Raw genomic sequence first — 20,182 nt, 5'->3', positions numbered from 1 at the left:
TCTGGAACATGCGTGTGGTTGAAATAGGGGTTGCACGTCTGCCAGGTGCATGATGTCCAGCAGTGCTCCTACGAGCACCCCTGCACATCTGCCCATGTGATACCCTGCCAGACATCTGGCTATGGCTGCTGTGTCCTGACACATGTGCCATAGATACCACACTGTCCTGGCCCATGCCAACTGTAGGCTGTCCCTCATCTAGGGCCAATGGTGATGAGGCGTGTAGAGGCAGTGTGACTGTGTGCGTGGATGGTGTGGATATGTGTGGGTTGTCAACTGGTGGCCCAGTTGCAGCCCCTGATGACCCTTCCTGTGCCTAAAGACACCTATCTTCATAGTCACTGTCTGTATCAGTGACATCAGATTCCCTGCAGGGGGAACCCAGCCCCGCCTCACCACCTGTGAGGGGAGAACAAGGAATAGACTGTAAGACCTGTACAACACCACTAAACAGTAACTACACACACACACACACACACACACACACACACACACACACACACACACACACACATGTGCAGACATGGCCATACACACATGCAGTCGACATACATGGCAACCCATACACTACACCAGACAGCACCTACAGACAGCTCCTGCAACCCTATAACACACACAATAGCAGGTGACGGTGCAGTACAGTATCACACACATACCTGTAATTACACACATGTCAGCATGCAGGACATGTGGGGCTGAACATCATGCAGTGCAACTGTAGTCAATCCCCATTACCAACATTATACATGGCTGTGATGCATGGCTTCTGTTTTTAGGTGATGGTCCTCCCCCTGGAACCCACTGCACCCATGTCCACAACATTGCTGTGCATCCATTCAGCACTCTGGCATGTACTGTGCACCATACCTCATGGGTATGCACACCATTGCAGGGTGTGTCTCTGTGTGTCAGGTGTGTTTCTGTTGCTACTCACAGCCTCTGTGTGTTCCTGAATCACGTGTGGACATGTGTTTAGTGACTGCTTGATGTGTAGTCACATAAGTCATCATCAGTGGTGCATGTATGAGTGGTAGATTACCATTAGACCAAACACACAGACATTGTACTGTACCTATGGTGAGTATAGAGACCATTATTGACCATGATTGGGCCCTGGCTGATGTTGCCTGTGGTACACAGAGGTTCATAGGTGACTACTGTTCTATTGGTCCTGGGGACTACATAAGCCTAGCCACAGGGGTTCCCTGCCATGCACCACCCACTAATGTTATTCCACTGTGCCCCTGTGAGGCTGTGGCACACACATGCTACCCAGGATGTATTCCCCATTCCCCATCCAATTGGCAAGTGTTTCTGTCAAGAGGGCCAATGAGTAGCATTGCCTGACATGTACGGGTAGTTCATTCCAGAGTGTGGTGATTCCCTAGGACAGGGCCCTATCCCTCCAGTAGGTTCTGTGCAATGTGTTGATTAGATTTAGGACCCTGAAGCTTGTGTTAGCAGAGGGAGTGGGATGCCATTATATGTAGCATGTTCAACTGCTCTGTGCATGATATAGCTGTGTATATTAGGCAGATGTCAACTGTGCCTGGACAATGTGCACTGGACTGTAGCCACAGTTGTCTGAGATGGACTGTGTATTGCATGTATTTGAGGCTGGTAATCCTATTAGTGAGGTGTGTGCTGTCAGTGCACATGTACAGCATGCATTATGGGTAGATGTGTTAGATGTGTACATGGCCTACACCTTAGCTATGACATTCACAATGAATTGCCAAGCATAACCTTAAACCATACTCCCCAACATCCGGCCGCTGCCTTGCTGGTTTCCCTGAGGTACCTACAATGACATGGGATAGAGTTGATGTCAGTGGCCACAGCTATGGCATTGCTACAGGGTGGCTACAATATTACAGTACAACAACAGCTGAAGTCCACAGTACTACAGTTTATGCATTACTGCTTATCGGTACTACACAGCAACATACTCCACATCTCACACATGCATGGTCTACCTGTACAGATGCATACAATACAGTAGTCTCCTGATATTCCCTGAAACCTTACCTGCATGCTCAATGTGGGGTATGTGAGTAGCACCTACCTCCCTGACTATATAGATCTGGAGCTCTTGTGGGCGGGCAGGTGCTATCAGGCTGATGAGCAGCTCCTCCACTCTGGTGAGGGGGATGGATGTTATGGCCCCCCTGTTGCGAGGTGGTCACCCCGCACGACAGCGGTACCACATTGTGCTTGTTGGAGCAGGTCACTACAATGGTGGCGGACTTGCTCATAGGTTCGGCTGTGCAACCCCACCTCATTCACCCTGGAGACCACATCAGTCCACATGGCTGTTCTCTCCTGCTGGTCCATGCTTGTCTGTGAGAAGAGCGGCTGATAGTTGTGGATCATGCTGGTGATGATGATTTCCTCCTCAGCGGTACTGTATGCAGTGTTTCTTGGATGTGCCATACTCCCTGAAAGACATAATGATGGAAATATGTCTGAGCAACTCGTATGTCAAGTTTACCATAATACAAAACACATATCAGTCTCCTGCCACCATATCAGCTCCAACAAATGTTCACACTACGCTACTGGTATGTGTCCGGTATATGTACCATTGGGCCATATATTGTATTGTACAACACCTTCTGCTATGTGGTTATAGACATGCTTCCTGTGGGGACACCAGAGTTGCAGGACTGTTACAGGGTATTTCACCTGCATGCCATTGTCAGTGCCACTATGTTTCCACATATGCATGTGGTAGGCCTGCTATATGATTGCAACACATCTACCATTCTGTAGTATTGGGGATATCTATGCATGCTGTTGGACATGTTCTGGGATTGTGCGGACTATTACAGCCCACATAAGCTCCACGACAGTTACACACCAGTATGTGTAGGGGTTATATGCCAGCAGGAACACCACTCCAACCTAATGTGCACATGTTACCAGTCCACATCACATCCATGGCCCACCATGGAACCTCATTTTTTACTGTTCCATCACTACCTTCATGTGGAACCACCTCAGGGGATGGTGTTCCCCCCATGGAGCACACACAGACATGTGTTTGTCACCCAGGTAGGTCGCAGGTATTGGGAATAGGGAGGTCCACATTGACATGGGGTATGTGCTACATCACCTGGAAGCATGCAGTACACATACACAGAGTTCGACATGCAAGTCCCTCCTGCCCAGCACACAGCCCAGGCACCTTTATGTCCATGTAGATGGTGTCGTGACTGTCCATGGGTGGCCACCATGTTCCCTTTGTTCCCATGTGGGGGATCAATGGCCTACACATTCCAAATGTAACTACCCGTCCACAGTGTTTAACTACCACATGTGCCATATACCAGCCCTGTATGCTGTTTTGTTTGTCACTCAACCAGACCTACATACCAATATGTGCCTAATACCCTTCACCAACATATATACCTCACTATCTCATACAATTGCAATGTTTTCCCAACATGGGTTACACACCTCGCTCCACACTCCATCTTGCAGCCATGTACTGGTGTGTAGGTATGTTGTGTATTGATGTGTGATGTTCTCCCACACATGTCATGGCATGGAAAATGTATTGGCATGTAAATATATTTTTATATCTATACATATATATATGTATCTAGATATATATATATATATATATATATATATATATATATATATATATATATATATATATATATATATATATATATATATATATATATATATATATATATATATATATATATATATATATATATATATATATATATGTGTGTGTATATATATATATATATATATATATATATATATATATATGTCGACATACACACACACATATATCTGTCTGTATACATATATCTATATATATATATATATATATATATATATATATATATATCTATATATATATATATATATATATATAGATATATGTATGTGTATATACATATGTGCATATATGTGTAGATATCATTTTGTGTTGTTTATATACCTATATAAAAGTATAACTGTCTGAGGTTTTGTACACATACACAGCTGTGAATATGTATCACACATATATGTATCTGTATGCTGGGTGCATACGAACATCTGGACTCCACTCATGTACCCTATTTACTTCACAGCTGAACTGTTCTGCCTTGCTGCAACACAGACAGGTGTCACATGTGAATACAGACTAACATTATGGGGGTATATATGGTGACAAACTTTAGATAAGCATATTATACTGCTATGGGAGTGTGGGCATGCTATGCTACACTTTAACATGACTGTCCTGCAGGTGGTGTGGTCTCTCACCCATGTGTCTATCATGGTGGTATTAATACCCCCACCAGCCATTGGCCACAGTAATTTACAGAACACAGATATCATGGGTCACATCCTTGCCATTCACTGCTGGTCTGCACATTTGACAGGTATGTCCCACTGCCCACAGGGACTAATACTACTGTCCAGTGCAGTTGCTTGAGCACAACATTGTTACAGGAACATGTACTGATGGCACATATACATCCTTTCACAGTATACATCCTATTATTCTATGCCATATACTACATGCCAGTAACTGCATATATGTTTCACATACCTGTTATGTTGTTTCCACTGTAACACAACCCTGAGCTTTGTGAACTTTCTTGACGTTTTTTTTTTTTTCTTCTTTTCTCTCTCTCTCTCTCTCTTAGTGTCTGCAGTAGAGTGATTGAGCTGGTTTGAATAGATTGCAGCATGCTTTTGCTGGTATTGCACATGATCAGGTGGTGGCCTCTGCACCAGTCAGTGTCCACCAGTTGTTAGTTGCATGCAGCCTGCTGTGTAGTACTTCAGATAACCAGTGTCATGGCAACCCTGTACTATAAATTGTTGCCTTCTGTTGGCATTGTCTCTTCACCTTTACAGTATGGAAGACATCCTTCCTGTGTGTGGACATCAGTGTTACAGACAGCAGGTAGCAATACCTCTTACTTCATAACCTGCAGACACAGGCCATATCCACATTTGGGTATGGTCCCAGACCTACAGACAATGTGAGTAGTGCTGTTGTGTGCAATGTATCTTGTTGTTCTTACAGGGTTTCTGTGGACATGGTACTTTTTCATGGAATGTTGTCTGTCTGCATAGCTCTCAACTGTGGGCCTGTCCATATGATACCAGGGTGATTGGCTGTTAGGTTTTGTCTGTGCACCACACAGGTATTGTCCCAAATATATCTGTGGCATTCTGTCTGTTGAGTGCTATCAGTACATGGCTACATCCATTTGTATTTCAATGTCGTATCCCTGCATAAGGGTATGCTGCAATGAATCCTGTAACACAAGCAATTTTCATGGTGTGTAACAGCAATAATGCAAATATGGCCCTATGTTCCTGCCTCTGTCCTCCACATTTACGCCAGTCTTTGTCCCGCTGTGATACAGGAAGGGTTGTTAGGTAATGGCCTATCATTGTTTACCGCTAGCATTACTGCTATCATCCCAGTCATGTCATGGACTCCCACACCAACTTTTGGGCCATGTCCATATATATGGGGGCAACAGCTGGTGAACACATTTGTGCCCTTGTACATTCCTGAGGCAAGTGTGTGGTACACAGTGTTCCTTGGCCTTGTACAGCCTTTTATGGGGGGGGGGGGTTCTATGCCATTGACCTAGGCTATGGCACCTTTCCAGTGCTATAACTGTTAAGACACAGGTCATTCAGTGTGATAGTGAGGTGTTAGGTTAAGCAATGATATGTACAAGATACTGTGACATTAACACAAGTGCTACCTTTCCCCCTAGGGCTTGACTACAGGGTGTAATTGCAGGCTGCTGAACTACATCTGTAATTGTTGATTGTTACGTATCCTGAAGGCAAATCCTGTTCCTACTGTTGTACTACTTGAAGGCCTTGGCCTAGACAGCATGGTATGGTATATATACACATTGCTTGCATCTATTGTTTTGTGTGGGCCTTGAATTCATGACTGATTACATATTTCAAACCTTATGTGGTGTCAGTACTGGCATACATTATTGTATAGTACAGGAATACAGGTTATCTATGTGTGTCGTGTCATGTCCTTTGATTTGTGGGTGAGTATATGTTTAATGTTAGTATTCTCATTTGTGAGAATGGTTGCCACACTACACATTTCACAGGTGCCAGTTGAAGGGCTTGTGGCTGAAGGATATACTTTTCACCCAGTACTTCCACACTACTTCTACATATGTATGGCTACTGATACCTTTTGTGTGTGTATATATGTATGTACCTATATATATCTCATATGGTTATATCTGTATATGTATCTATAGATATATACATCTGTATATATATATATATATATATATATATATATATATATATATATATATATACACATACATATGAACATATGTATGTATCTATATACAAGTGCTGTTTTATGATTATTTGTAAGTCATACATTAATATATATATATATCTACATATAGCTGTCTACATTTACAGATATATCTGTCCATATGTCCATGCATGTTCGGCTCATATTTTGGCCTGTTCCTCATTCACTTGGCAATTGTCATGGATGATCGCAGCATTGAAGTCAGTAACTAGTAGCAACACTTTTGTGTTTCAGATTTCATCTCCTTCTACCTATGTGTTCTAATACATATAACTGTGTAACTAGCAACATTTTGAGTGTAACAGAGCATTAGTTGACATATATCCCTATTTGTACCCACAGTGTGGCATACTTTGTCATAGACTTCTTGCATTAACAGGTTATGTGGTGTCATAATAATACATTACCTGTACTGTTGACTGATTGTGCTGCAGGGTATGTTTGTGCAAACTTCAGGTTATGTATATCTGCCATGGTTTAGTGGTAAATCACTGTGTGTATTGAATGCAGGGTCCTGGGTTCAAGCCTTGGAGAGGCAGTTTATTTTGTTGCTGAGCAGAACAAGGGACATTGGCCACAGAGTGATTGAGGCACTCTTAAGCAGTTGTAAGCAAGGTTGTGTGGGTTAACATGGAGCTAAGCAATGCCTACACAGGTTAAGCAATTCAGCAGGTAATGGAGTATAAGAAACTATAACTAGACTTTAGCAGTGCTTACCCCCATGCAAATGCACTTAAACACACTTACTACTGCTTATTTGTGCTTAAACCTGCTTACTACTGCCTAAATTCATTATGACATTGACATTTTACATGTGCATTTCATGCAGTACTCCAGTTCACATTTAAATGTTATTATGTAAGTTTTACGGCAAAAAGATATACAAATATATTATATACAGCTTTCACATGGAAAATGATATGTGCTGCAGTGGGACTCGAACCGGGAATGCCTGTTCATTAGGCGGGTGCTCTAACCACTACACTATTGCTGTGCTGCTTTATTTGCATATATACCCACATACCCATGGATTCTAGTTCCCCATACACCCACCCCAATACGTCACTGACACATCAGTCATTCACTCTCCAGTTGGAAACACGGGTTGACTCAATCCAAGTATCCTCAAACATCCCAACCGTTTAGTCCACAAACATTGGAGACATGAGTGACCAATAGGACACTATTCCCTATTTTTGGGTTGTCCTACCTGGAACACACATGTCTTTATTTCAAGATTAGACTCTATACTTCATTACGTTGTTACTCCAGTTAACAAGACACTAAAATAAATTTATAACTAAGACTATATGACAACGCACACATTACACATGTAAACCAATGATGTACGAGTTCGGCAACATTATATTACAATAAGACCGGTTTAGTGATTGGCGTTGATGTAGCCGGCAAATCACAGGAATGATTCAAATAATTCATAATGGGAAAGTCCACACATTTTATTTGTTTGAGAACAGCACTAAATTCAAAACTAAATACACAGCTCTGAATTATTGCAGATTCATCCCTTCCCTCTATCTTCTCGTAACTCTAATACTATAGTCCTGCAATATACAACGGAAACAAAACAACAGCTTATTTTGCCTTTGAAGTTTATATCCCAGCAGAATCGTGGAAATGTCGCTAGGACATAAATATATATATATATATATATATATATATATATATATATATATATATATATATACACATTATATAGATCTATATATATATATATATATATATATATATATATATATATATATATATATAGATGACAAGCATTTCATGACAGTCTAAGTAAGGCCTGCACTGTTACAAAGGCCATGCATTTGGCATGAAATTGAGTCGGGATATATAAGCCACAATGCAGAGAAGGGGATCACCATCTTTTCTGTAATGGACTATGAATAAATGTTTATTTAACATCTGTTAACCGAGTATGCAGACTGTTCTAATGAGTCAGGACTCCATTCAGTCATGACTTGAGCCTTAGAGGCCAAACAACACAACTAAACATACATGAGAATCATACCTCTCAACTTCTTAATTTAAGAAGTCTAGCCAAAGCCAAGTATAATTGGTGGGGGGGGGGTCAAAGATTGGGACATACCGGGATCAGTTCAATAGGTCTGCTTGACAGAGGCCCAGTAAATTGATCAATGGGGCGGTGTGAGCTGACACACCTTGCCTAGGCTTATAAATGCCCTTCGGCAGATAGCCTAGTACCTACCTATGAACCTATTACATTTATGGTTATGCACAACCTATTATTCTAGCTACTGTCGAGGTTTGTAGGGGCACTGTCATTTTATTTATGTCTGCAAAAGGAATGAATGTGGTACAGGGAATGTACTTCTACATACAGATGTATGTATGTGTGTATGCATATATATTTATAACGAACTCGCTGACCTCCACGAGGCGGTCCAATTAGAATCGGGCCATCCAACCCTGACATGCCTGGATCCATATTTCATACCCATGGTTCCTCCACCCCACCTGAGTTCCACATACACACAAACCATCCATTTTCCAGTTGCTATCCAAGCCATAACACACCTACGCAAATTGCCCATTCCCCAGCGTTAGGGACCCTGCACGTATGTTGTCTCCACCCATGTATCATCAGGCTCTACAAACATTTTAGTCCTTGAACATACCTGCTTGTGTGCTGGTCGGAAGTCCAAACGACCCGCAATTTTTGGGTAGTCCCACTAGGGACTAACCTGTAATTGTTTGTAAGGTAGACTTAGCAGGTGGACAATGTTACTCCCACTGGTAGTATCCTGCCTGTGGTTTGAGAAGCAATGATTTGCTCACCCCTGCCCAGCTTGATATGACATAAGATGACAGCACAACATAATACAGGTGTTGTTGTTGTTTTCCTTCTCATTCTTTTTGTATGCTTTATTGTCACAACGTTCATTCTTCATAGATATATATATATATATATATATATATATATATATATATATATATATATATATATGTATATATATATATATATATATATATATATATATATATATATATATATATATTATATATCTGTACATACACACGCACATACATCTACATAATTATATACATTTCCTATACTGCTGGATGCCTGTGCTGGATGATGTGTTTGTGATCACAGCAGCTGAATGTGTATCCGACATGGCTTAGTGGAACTCATGTCAACTATAGTGTGCAGGGTCGGGGGTTTGCAACCTGGCAGTGCAGATTATTTTGTTAATGGCCACAACAACAGCTGTTGGCTACAGGGTGACTAAGGCACTATAGAACATTTGAAGGTGGGTATGCGCTTGTTTGCACGAAGCACAGCATTACTAACCTCTGGTTGTGGCATCTTGCACACAGTTATCCTCTACATTGCTTCACCAGTGTGGTACTTGCATACCGGCGGCCAAACAGGCTTATACGCACTTGCTCCCGCATACACATGCGCAATGTAGTGCATTTTGTTCACATCTGTAAACCGGGACAGTCAGACTGTATGCTTGTCCATTGTCAGCCATGGCCCGGGGTGTAGAGCTCTACATTGACCCCAGCTACGTACCCCAATTAATACTAGGGTGTTCACATTCATAGAGGGTAACAGACATAACATAGCTACGTCCCCCATTAATCATGCTTAATTTATGTTAAACTGTCGGTATTATCCATGCTTAGGTCAGGTTTACATGTCAGGTATGACTGTTGACAAAGGTCAGTTTAAGGTGAGGTAGGATTCCTTTTTCACAGGTCTGGATAGGTTACATGCAGGTATTCGGGGTAGGTGTAGTTATTCCATACCTGTGTGGTACAGTAGAGGCAAATAGCTAAGGACTAAGCAGGTAGGTAGTGAGGGTGACATTGTAACTGTATTGTAGTCCGTAAGTATAATTGGCTGGGGATCAATAGGGAAGGTATGTCAGATGTTGGGATTTGTATCCGAGGCAGGACAAGAGGTGTCAGTATCACTAGTTGATGTAGTGGTATAGCGTGTGAGCTGGGGGGGGGTTGCAAGGTGGTGAGCCTGTACTGCTCCAGGTGTGCTTGTGGTGTTCCTTCATGTGTTAGTTGCATGTGTCCTGTGGGACAGCTGTGATACTACATGTGGGTTGGGGTTCCAGATACTGACAATATAGTGGGGGAAGAGGGTGTCACCTTCGTGTACCCGTAGACATTAATAAAAATGGAACGGGGGCTGATAGGTATGTGGTGTGCATGGGGCACAAAGGGGGGTGTTAGTAAGGGGATTATCCAGGGATGTGCAGGATGGCTGCAGGGAAGGTCCACAGCTGGCCATGTTGTCTACGACAACAGCTGTGCATATGCACTGCATTTGGTGTTTGAGGCAGACACTCACACCCCTGGGTGGGGGGTGAGGATTACAATAATACCTTGTGATGCCTATTACATCGGCTTACATGACTACAGTGGGGTGTTGCGGCCATGTGTTCATAGGTGTTGTGTAGTGGGTTATGCAACAACATATATGGTTATACCGTACTTAGCCATGTAAACTGGACTGTGCTGTGGTGGGACCCATCTTGAGAATGGATGCCCGTTAGGCGTAAGCATGCCTGTCAACTGTACAGAATCTGCGCCCTGTCAGAGTTTGCTTCATACTATTGGTGTGTTCCTCTTACAATCTGCACCTGTCTGGCAAATACCTGGGAACCGATGCCATTAAATACAGACAAGTAATTGGGTTTAGGACCCCACATCCTTCAGCCGAGTCATGCTAATGCATAACCTATTATTCTATCAGCTTTCTAAGGTTGCAAGTGGAATATGTGCTTTCTGCCCTATTTGTCCCCCCAGCGGTTTAGGTTCTGTCCAGTGGTTTTGCTCTTACAGGTTGAGAGGTATGGGCATAAGCTCTGCCCAATTCGCAATATTACTTACATCCCCGGGGCAGTCCTACTACAACTGCTCCAGCCAACACCTGCATGCCTAGGTCCATAATTGCATACCCATAGTTCCCCCACATGCCCCTCCTCTACAGCACTCATCCTTACTGTGGGTGCAGGTGGGGTCTAACCACACCACTACACATTGCCCACTCTCCACGTGTCAGGACCCATGTCGTACATTGTGTCGACCCATGGGTCATCAGGCTTGCACAACCTACTGGTCCGTGTACGTATACAGTCTGGTTGGATAAATCATTACAGGGACTGACTTCGATGATCATTAATTTTTGGGGTGTCCCACAAGGGACACTGATGTCTTTGTTTCAAGATTAGACTTGGCAGATCTCTCCCACTGGTAGTATCCTGCCTGTGGTCTGGGAAGCAGTGGTGTGTTTATTTTTATTGTGTGTCTGTATGTTTCACCGGTTTAGCTGGGGGGGAGTGTTTGTTCATTGGACCCCTCACCCCCATTTGCATGACCTGTGAACATATGTAATTCATAACTGCTGTATCACATCCTAGCTATATACATGTGTATATTTACACACACACACACACACACACACACACACACACACACACACACACACACACACACACACACACACACACACGCACACACACACACACATATATATATATATATATATATATATATATATATATATATATACATACATATATATATATATATATATATATATATATATAGATATATCTACATTACTATATGCAGATATATACATGTATATATTTATAAATTGCTGTCTATATATATCTAACGACATATGGGTGTACAGGTGTCTGCATATGTATATATCTATATGTGGGTATGTATATGTATTCTGTCTCTGTATGTATGTATACATTTGTACTATGGAGAGGGAGTGGTATATCTCCATGTAGCTATGGGTAGATATACACACACATACCTCTACATATATACATCTGCATCTGGTTATTCTGTTCTTTGCCATGTAGATTAGACTTTGCTGCAGTGGGACTCATAGCGGGTGTGACTGCTCATTGGGTGACGCCTCTGCCCAATGAACACTTTTGCTTACATCCCTGGGGCTGTCCATGTAGACCCACATCAGCCAACACCTGCACACCTAGACCCATAACTAGCTACCCATAGTTCCCCCACCCGCACCTCCTCTGCAGCACCCATCCTTACTCTGGGTGAAGGTCAGGTCTGAACACACCACTACATGCTGCCCACTCTCCACTTCATGGGACCCATGTCGTACGTTGTCTCGACCCATGGGTCATCAGGCTTTCCCACCCTTTTATTCCGGGTATGTACACACCCCGGCCAGAATGGTCGTCGCATCGGCTTCCTTTGGTAATATGTCAATTTTTGGGGCATCCCGAAAGGGACGCTCCTGTCTGTGTTTCAAGATTAGATTTCACAGGTACACTGTGTACCCCCCCCCCGGTTGTATCCTGCCTGTGGTCTGGGGAGCAGTGGACTATTTACATTTTTTGTGGGTTTGTGTGTATGTTTCCTCTGTCCAGCTGGGGGGGGGTCATGCTACGTGTTGCATGTTTCTTGCTTGGGCCCCTCATTTCCATTGGCATAGCCTGTGAACATATGTCATTTTTGTGTGCTGTTTCCTTTCATAGCTGTATATCTCGAAAAAACAGGCAAAAGTCCAGGGGGTAAAAGCTGTGCTTATAAAAGCAAACAGTCTCAACAAATTGAAAAATAAAGCAACAGCTACCATGCAGAGTCCAATAAATAGCGCTGCAACGTCTCAATTTATATACTGCTTGATTAGTTTGATTTTATGTATTCTCTAATTGTTGAAGTAATTATGATGTGTCAGTATATGATTGGAAGCTCATGTTTTTAAATGGAAATCTGTTACTCACTCAGTTGTATGGTCTGATGAAGCATTGAAGTGAAAGCGCTTACCTCCTGAGTGCACCAGTAATAAAAAACTTTTTATATTCAATACGTATTGACTGTTTGCTGGATTCTGTAAGCAGTGGATTGATGAAGCAGTATATGAATTGAGACGTTGCTGAGCTGTTTATTGGACTCTGCATGGTAGCTGTTGCTTTATTTTTCAATTTGTATAGCTGTATATCTGTGTATATCTACACACACACACACACACACACACACACACACACACACACACACACACACACACACACATATATATATATATATATAGATATATGTATATGTCATATATATATATATATATATATATATATATATATATATATATACACACACACACACATATATATATATATATATATATATATATATATATATATATATATATATATATATATATATATATATATATATATGTATATTATATATATATATATATATATATATATATATATGTGTGTGTGTGTATATCTGCATACTTATATATATATATATATATATATATACATATTGATATATATATATATATATATATATATATATATATATATCTAAATCCATGTGGGTGTATGAGATGCATGGCCTTAATCTCGCTTATCTACTGCTATGATGGCTTAGTGGTTAACTACTGTGACTATAGTGTACAGAGTCCTGGGTTTGAGCCTTGCTGAGGCAGTTTATTTTGTTGCTGGGCAGAACTTGGGCCGTTGGATCCAGAGTGATTAAGGCACTTTACAGTGGTTGTACGCAGGTTTGCATGGGTTTTCACAATGGTAAGCACTGCTAACCTCCGGTTACAGTTTCTTACACGCATTAGCTTCTACTTTGCTTACTCTGTGTGGGCAATGCTTACCCCTGTGCAAGCAAACTTGGACTTGCTTACCACTGCTTATTTGTGCTTAGACCTGCGTTCATGTGCCTTATTCATTATGACACTAACACTTCACATGTGCATTTCATGCAGCAATCCAGTTCACATTTAATTGTTATTCTGTAGGTTATACGGCAAAACAATGTAAAATTATGTTCATATACAGATTTCCCATGGAAAATGATTTGTGCTGTAGTAGGACTCGAACCGGCAGATGCTCTAACCACTCCACTATTGCCGTGCTGCTTCATTTGCATACATATTCCTTATTATCCTCTTCAGCCTTTTCAGCTGCTTTAACTGTAGCTAGGTGATGGGCAAACCCGCGCACCTACGGTTAGCTGTACTCGGGGTTTTAAAACACATCGATAATAGTGATTCTTCATTTTATTTGACTGTACTGTTGTTGTTGAACACGTGGGGACTGTTGGTGGGGATATGTGGTCACTTGTGAGCTGTCTAGCTCATTTATTTACACATTCTTCTGTTCTACTTTGCAGGGGTGTGTTTATTCTGAGAACTCTGCTCTCAGACACACCCCCTGCACTCATCCACGGTCTGTGTAGCATTTGGAGTTCAAGCAGTGCACCTTCATTAATTTGCATAGCACGCTGCCGTCCTCCTCTTAAACTGCCGCTTCCATGCAGGACTAGATTAATCCTGCACGGAAGATTAGTAAATCCAGGGGACAGTGTCTCTATTGAACATTTTTTTGTATGTTTGTATATTAATTGGGTTTATTGGCTTGGTTTATTGCTGTCATTTCCTCATTTAGCTGTTGTCCTGAAGATGCATGGAAGCTTATTCCATACCCCACAGATACATTTTTCAGACTGTAATCATTAATAGTAAATCATTTGCATACAGCTTCACCTTGTAGCTCTTCCCTTCTAATGGAACCATTTTATTCTTTCTGAATTTCTAATTTCTTTTGCAAGGGGCTGTATAAATGCAGCCCAGCAGAGGCAGTATGGCGGCTGGGGTTGCCATTGTCTGCTTCAGGTGGCCATGTATGCTTTTTTACTGACTTTGGCATTTAGCTGACATTTAATCTGAATCCTGAAGTACATGTACTGTAGTTCTATCTATTACTTTGCCCAAGAAGTGCAACTGCACCCTATTAAATACCTGGATAAGATAATTTTTCAGTACTAGCAGTGAAACGTCTAGATGCATACCCTTGTTTGGCAGTAATACCCTTATCATGATGTGTGCTGCCTTCCTCATCCTAATAAATTCTACCTGGACTGCATGAATTAATGGTGGCTTATCAGTGGATATAAGTAGGTTGCTAGTTTCCCTGCATACAATTTGTTATCCATGTAGTTTGTCAAAATAGTCTGATCTGATATTATTAACTCCAGTAGTTTAAACTGTTTCAGTATTGGAATACTTTCAGCCTGCAACATGGGAGGATATTTCTGAACCTCCTTTGTGTACACTTTTTTTTATAAAGTTTAAAAGACAGTGTATTTTCCCAAAGAGACTTCATGGCTTTAATTTATTAATTCTGTCTGCTGCTTCTGATGCATTATCAGTGCTACCATTTATTCCCTGTTTTCTGTAGGTAGCCTAGGTATGTATTCATTTATTTATGTATTTGTTTATTTATTTGTATTTTTTATGTATTTAAATTTGTTCATCAGGGTAGTACACTGACCCACATGGACAATTTTCAGGACTGACTGGGAATTTTCAGGCCTGCATGGATGAGTATAAACCCTGAAATATCATCAGTGCAACACTATATATCACCTAAGTGCTTTTAGAGCTGTTCACTTGCCTTTGCTGGTCTTGTTTTTGTATATGCTGGCCACTCTAAAATTCTTAGTCAGAACCTTTTTACCATCCTTGTCAGATTATTTTTCTTTCAGTGGCTCACTGATGTCCCATTCTGCAGAATAGCATCTGTCACACTACCCTTACGCTGCACACTTTAGGTAAAACCTCTTCACTTCTGTCAAGCTGTGCTTCTCAACAGCTAATGGTTATTTTCCTTGCTATTGTTCCTTTCTGTTTCCCTCAAAAATCTCATTTTCCTTATATCTCCTCCTACCTGAAATTTTAGTCCAGACTCCCCCCAGCTGAATGTTGTTTTCCTCTTATTGGTCTTAATTGGGTTAACATCTTAAACTTCCCTACAACAGTAACATTACCTAGTGGTCTTACATCATCATTCTGGTCCTTTAATGTCATTGAGGTTTCTGGTCCTGTATTAAACATCACCACTAATGGAGCATAATTCAGAAGTACAGAGGCTTTTATCCATATACCTCTAACAAGATCCCTGTACCACAGTGTTATGTGCAGGTGTCATACCTAGGTTCTGCAGGGAAAACGCAAGCAAATGCATGTCCCCTCTAATGCAGTTTTCTGAACTCAGCTATATATCATGTTTCTCTTAGCCTCTACACCCACAATATCTCTGTACATGCATAAGCCTAATTTCTTGCCATTAGCTGTAATCTTACATAATGGAATTATCATGCTTATCACGTAGTATGACTGCCTTTCACTTCCAGATTTGACTTATCCTATCAGTCACTTTCCAGAATCTGTCCTTCTTGTTCCCAAGTGGAATTTGTGTATCAGTGGATATGAGAACATTTGTTTTTCTGTCTCCATCTAGGTTTGCTTATTTTTTTAGAAGTCTTTATCTGTAGGTCTGTTCTCCTTGGGATGCTGATCCTCCTCCCCTATTAATAAATAAAAACATCTGATCTGCTGTTAGATCAGCAGTTATCCTTCAAAGAACATTATAAGTTACAAGTTGATAAAGTGCTGCATCAACACAAGTTTGCTTATAGGCCCTCAAGTCTCCAAACTAAGAAAGCAGAGCAAACCATAGATATCAGTGTGCTAATTCCAAGAACTGAATTTGCTCATCCTTTCGCTGCATTAAATGCCCCTGTCCATTCTGCCTTACCCTCACTATCTTTGTTGTCTTTCTGGTAGTTTCCTTATACTATACACCTCCACCTCCCCATTTCCTCGTCCTTTCAACCTGTTGTAGGCCTTATATTTGGCCCTAATTCATAGCCTCACGTTCCACTGTAGCCATATTGGCCTCCTTCACTTTTTTACACTTTTGCCTCTTCCTCCCACCCTTGTTTACAGCCCTGTTTGGCTCCCAAAAGACTACTTGTCATGCTTGCCTTCTGTCTCTTCAGCATAACATAATCTGTTCTTCTAAAATCCTGCATTACTGTTTCTGTCTTTGTGTTTTTACTTTTTTGCCTCAATCTAAACCATATAGAGGCTTGATCAACTGACAGTGCTTAACCTGGACATCCTTAATATCCTCTGCATTAGCTACGTCCATACAGAGAATTTCATCATTCTGATAGAGTTCTGCATCAGGTGGCCGGATTCCTCATGGTCCAAGACCTCAATAAACTTTTACTTCCTCTTTACCCTCGAGAGTGACTTTTCAGTTTGCTCCTGGCAGATTCAAATCTCCTACCCAACAGATATGGCTGTGTTGAGATATATGATGTCAGGAATAAGCAAAAGGTATTATATAATACTGTACTGGTTGGCCCATGCCCACTATTCTTCCATGTGTTTATTTCAGACAGAGCTGAAGAAATCTAAATATTACCTGATTGAATGTTTAGGTTAGTGAATACCTAAATGTCAATCTGGTAATATCGAAAAATTAAAACAGCGAACGGCCGATTTAATGTAGGGAATGAATGTGCCACCCACACCCCCCCCTAACTAAATATACCAACTCCAAGATTGCTCTACAGTGGGGAAAGGGACAAAAATCTGCATAACCGCCTAGGGAATTCTTTCCCTACATTAAATTGGCCATTCACAGTTTTTTGCTTTCGCTATTACCAGATCGACATTTAGGTAGTCGCTAACCTAAATGTTTGATCAGGCACCCATCTAAAATAGGTTCAACCTTTTTGCTGATGACACTGAGTTAGGTAGTGCAATGGAAAATGAGGGGCAGAGTCGAAGGAAGGGATATTTAAAGGCTGATAAAGTGGGCTGAAAGGTGGCAGTTGAAGTTCATTGCAGACATGCAAAGTACTGCACTTAAAACACAGCAACCTGGATGTAAGGTATCAGATGTGGTAGTGGAACTAGTGGCAGCTGAGCAAAATGAGGATCTGGGATTGAGGAATACACCTGGACTAGTCCACCAGGCTCTGAGTTATTGGGCAAAGGCAACAGGTAACAGAATGGAGTCAATGTTCCAGTTCTACTCATTCCATATGAGACCACACCCTAGTACTGCATGCAGTTCTGGAGACCATGCAAGGAAAGGGGTATTAGGCTTCTGGAAGGAATACAGTGGAAAGTCACCAGAAGTGTATAAGGGATAGAGGGGAAAGGTCACTGCTTGACAATAGAAAAGCTAAACCTCTTCTTACTAGAGAGAAGAAGAGCTACAGAACACCATATGGATCATAGAATACATTAGGAATATGGGATGGGTTTGTTGTTATCAGGAAGAGTACAGGGGTTGAAGAGATACAAGCAATGGATTGCTTTGGGTTGACTGCTTTCAAGATCTGTGAATATAATTCTTTCACACAGAAGATTGTGGACCATGGAAATGACTGCTGGGATGGAGGAAGAAATAAAATTCATGGAGATATTCAGGATAGCATAAAACAGGTGGAGAAGGGGGTTGTGGGAACACAGTAGAATGCTGAATGCAGTTAAGGAGTAGACTTGGCAGGCTTATTGTTTTCTTCTGTTGTTAAGCAAATGTAATTGAATGTGATCTTCTCACTAGTGTATGATAACCTTTACACAGAAAATTCTTTGCTCTTTTTCTAACAGATGCATTTATAGAGAAACATCAAGGATGACCTACACCACTGACTAGTATGTTAGCTTATTGCAGTGCTCTTGATATATGGTGTCATTTCGTTTGCTTACATAATAACTGTATCATCTGATAAAATTATTTCAAATTTCCATTCTGGGAGGGGGGGTGCAGAGGAGTGTACTCCTGCTTTAACATGAAGCCACCTGATGCATGCTATTTTCTCATATAAGCATGAAGATTCTGCTTGGCCATTCCTCCAACATTCATCAGATCTCCTTTCCATTCCTCTTGATACATTGTGATCTGCTTTACACAGATGTCCCCATGTACCTGTTCTGTTCCTTAACTATCTCTCTGCACTGGTTTGCTTAACTATTTTCTAGCACATATTTTGTTTCCTGGCTAAAAGTAGCTGGTCACTGAGGTAATTTAAACATCTACTCCTTTATGCCCTTCTACAATGCAGCTCCAATAGCTTCCCTTGAAGTTGCTACAACCATCAGTCAGCTTTGGATCATTTTTATTTCCTATTACAGTACTTCTTACTCTCTCTTCTTTCTATGCCTGTCTTACAACAAGGCTTTCTCCAGATAACAAGAGATGGGAGAGTAGTGTACCAGCCACATTTAACTAAACCACACACTTAACCAGTGACATAATGTTATGTACTGTGCCACACATGTAGCAGCCACATTTAGCTAATCCACACAGTTAATAGATGACATAATGTAATGTACTGTGCTACACATGTAACAGCCACATTTAACTAAACCACACACTTAACCAATGACATAATGTTATGTACTGTGCCACACATGTAGCAGCCATATTTAATTGAAACACACACTTAACAGATGACATAACGTAATGCACTGTGCCACACATGTAGCATCCACATTTAACTAAACCACACAGTTAACAGATGACAGGGCAGCTTTAAGTAGGTGTGTGTGTGTGTGTGTGTGTGTGTGTGTGTGTGTGTGCATGGTGGACATATTTAATTGGTGCATATTTAGATTCTATCAGACTGTTTACCTTCAGTTGCAGATCTCTGCACCGTGTGATGTTTGTGGTCTTTTCTTCACACATCTGAGCATATCTCATGGCTAAGGTGTAATTTTCATCTTTTAGCTTTAGGACGCTCTCATTCTGCTGATCCCATTCTTGTTTCATCTTGTTGTAGCGGGTCTGGTGTGTCTCCAAGTCTTGTACCTTTAAATGCAATTGTCTGTTTTCCTCTTCCATTTGCTTGCACTTGGTACGAAGCTGATGTTCTTGAATCTGCTTTTCATGCCAGTGGCCCCTAAGTCTTTTCACTTCCATCATCAAGAACTGGGTTAGACCTTCAGGACCTTCTTCATCTAGTACA

General features: G+C 41.3%; 1 protein-coding gene across 3 annotated transcripts in view; it reads right to left on the bottom strand.

Annotated features, from left to right (window-relative positions):
• CARD10 (caspase recruitment domain family member 10) overlaps window positions 1–20,182 on the bottom strand; it is a 738,524-nt gene that overhangs the window by 342,769 nt on the left and 375,573 nt on the right. For all 3 annotated transcript variants that reach the window (XM_044067420.1, XM_044067404.1, XM_044067414.1), the window contains exon 4: window positions 19,849–20,174. In XM_044067420.1, coding sequence (XP_043923355.1) covers window positions 19,849–20,174 — 326 coding nt within the window. The remainder of the gene's footprint in view (window positions 1–19,848; window positions 20,175–20,182) is intronic.

Source organism: Protopterus annectens, chromosome 1.part0 (genome assembly GCF_019279795.1).
Source record: "Protopterus annectens isolate FY-2018-M chromosome 1.part0, PAN1.0, whole genome shotgun sequence".
In the NCBI taxonomy this organism is placed as follows: domain Eukaryota; kingdom Metazoa; phylum Chordata; order Ceratodontiformes; family Protopteridae; genus Protopterus; species Protopterus annectens.
This window is presented reverse-complemented; position numbering and strand designations above follow the sequence as displayed.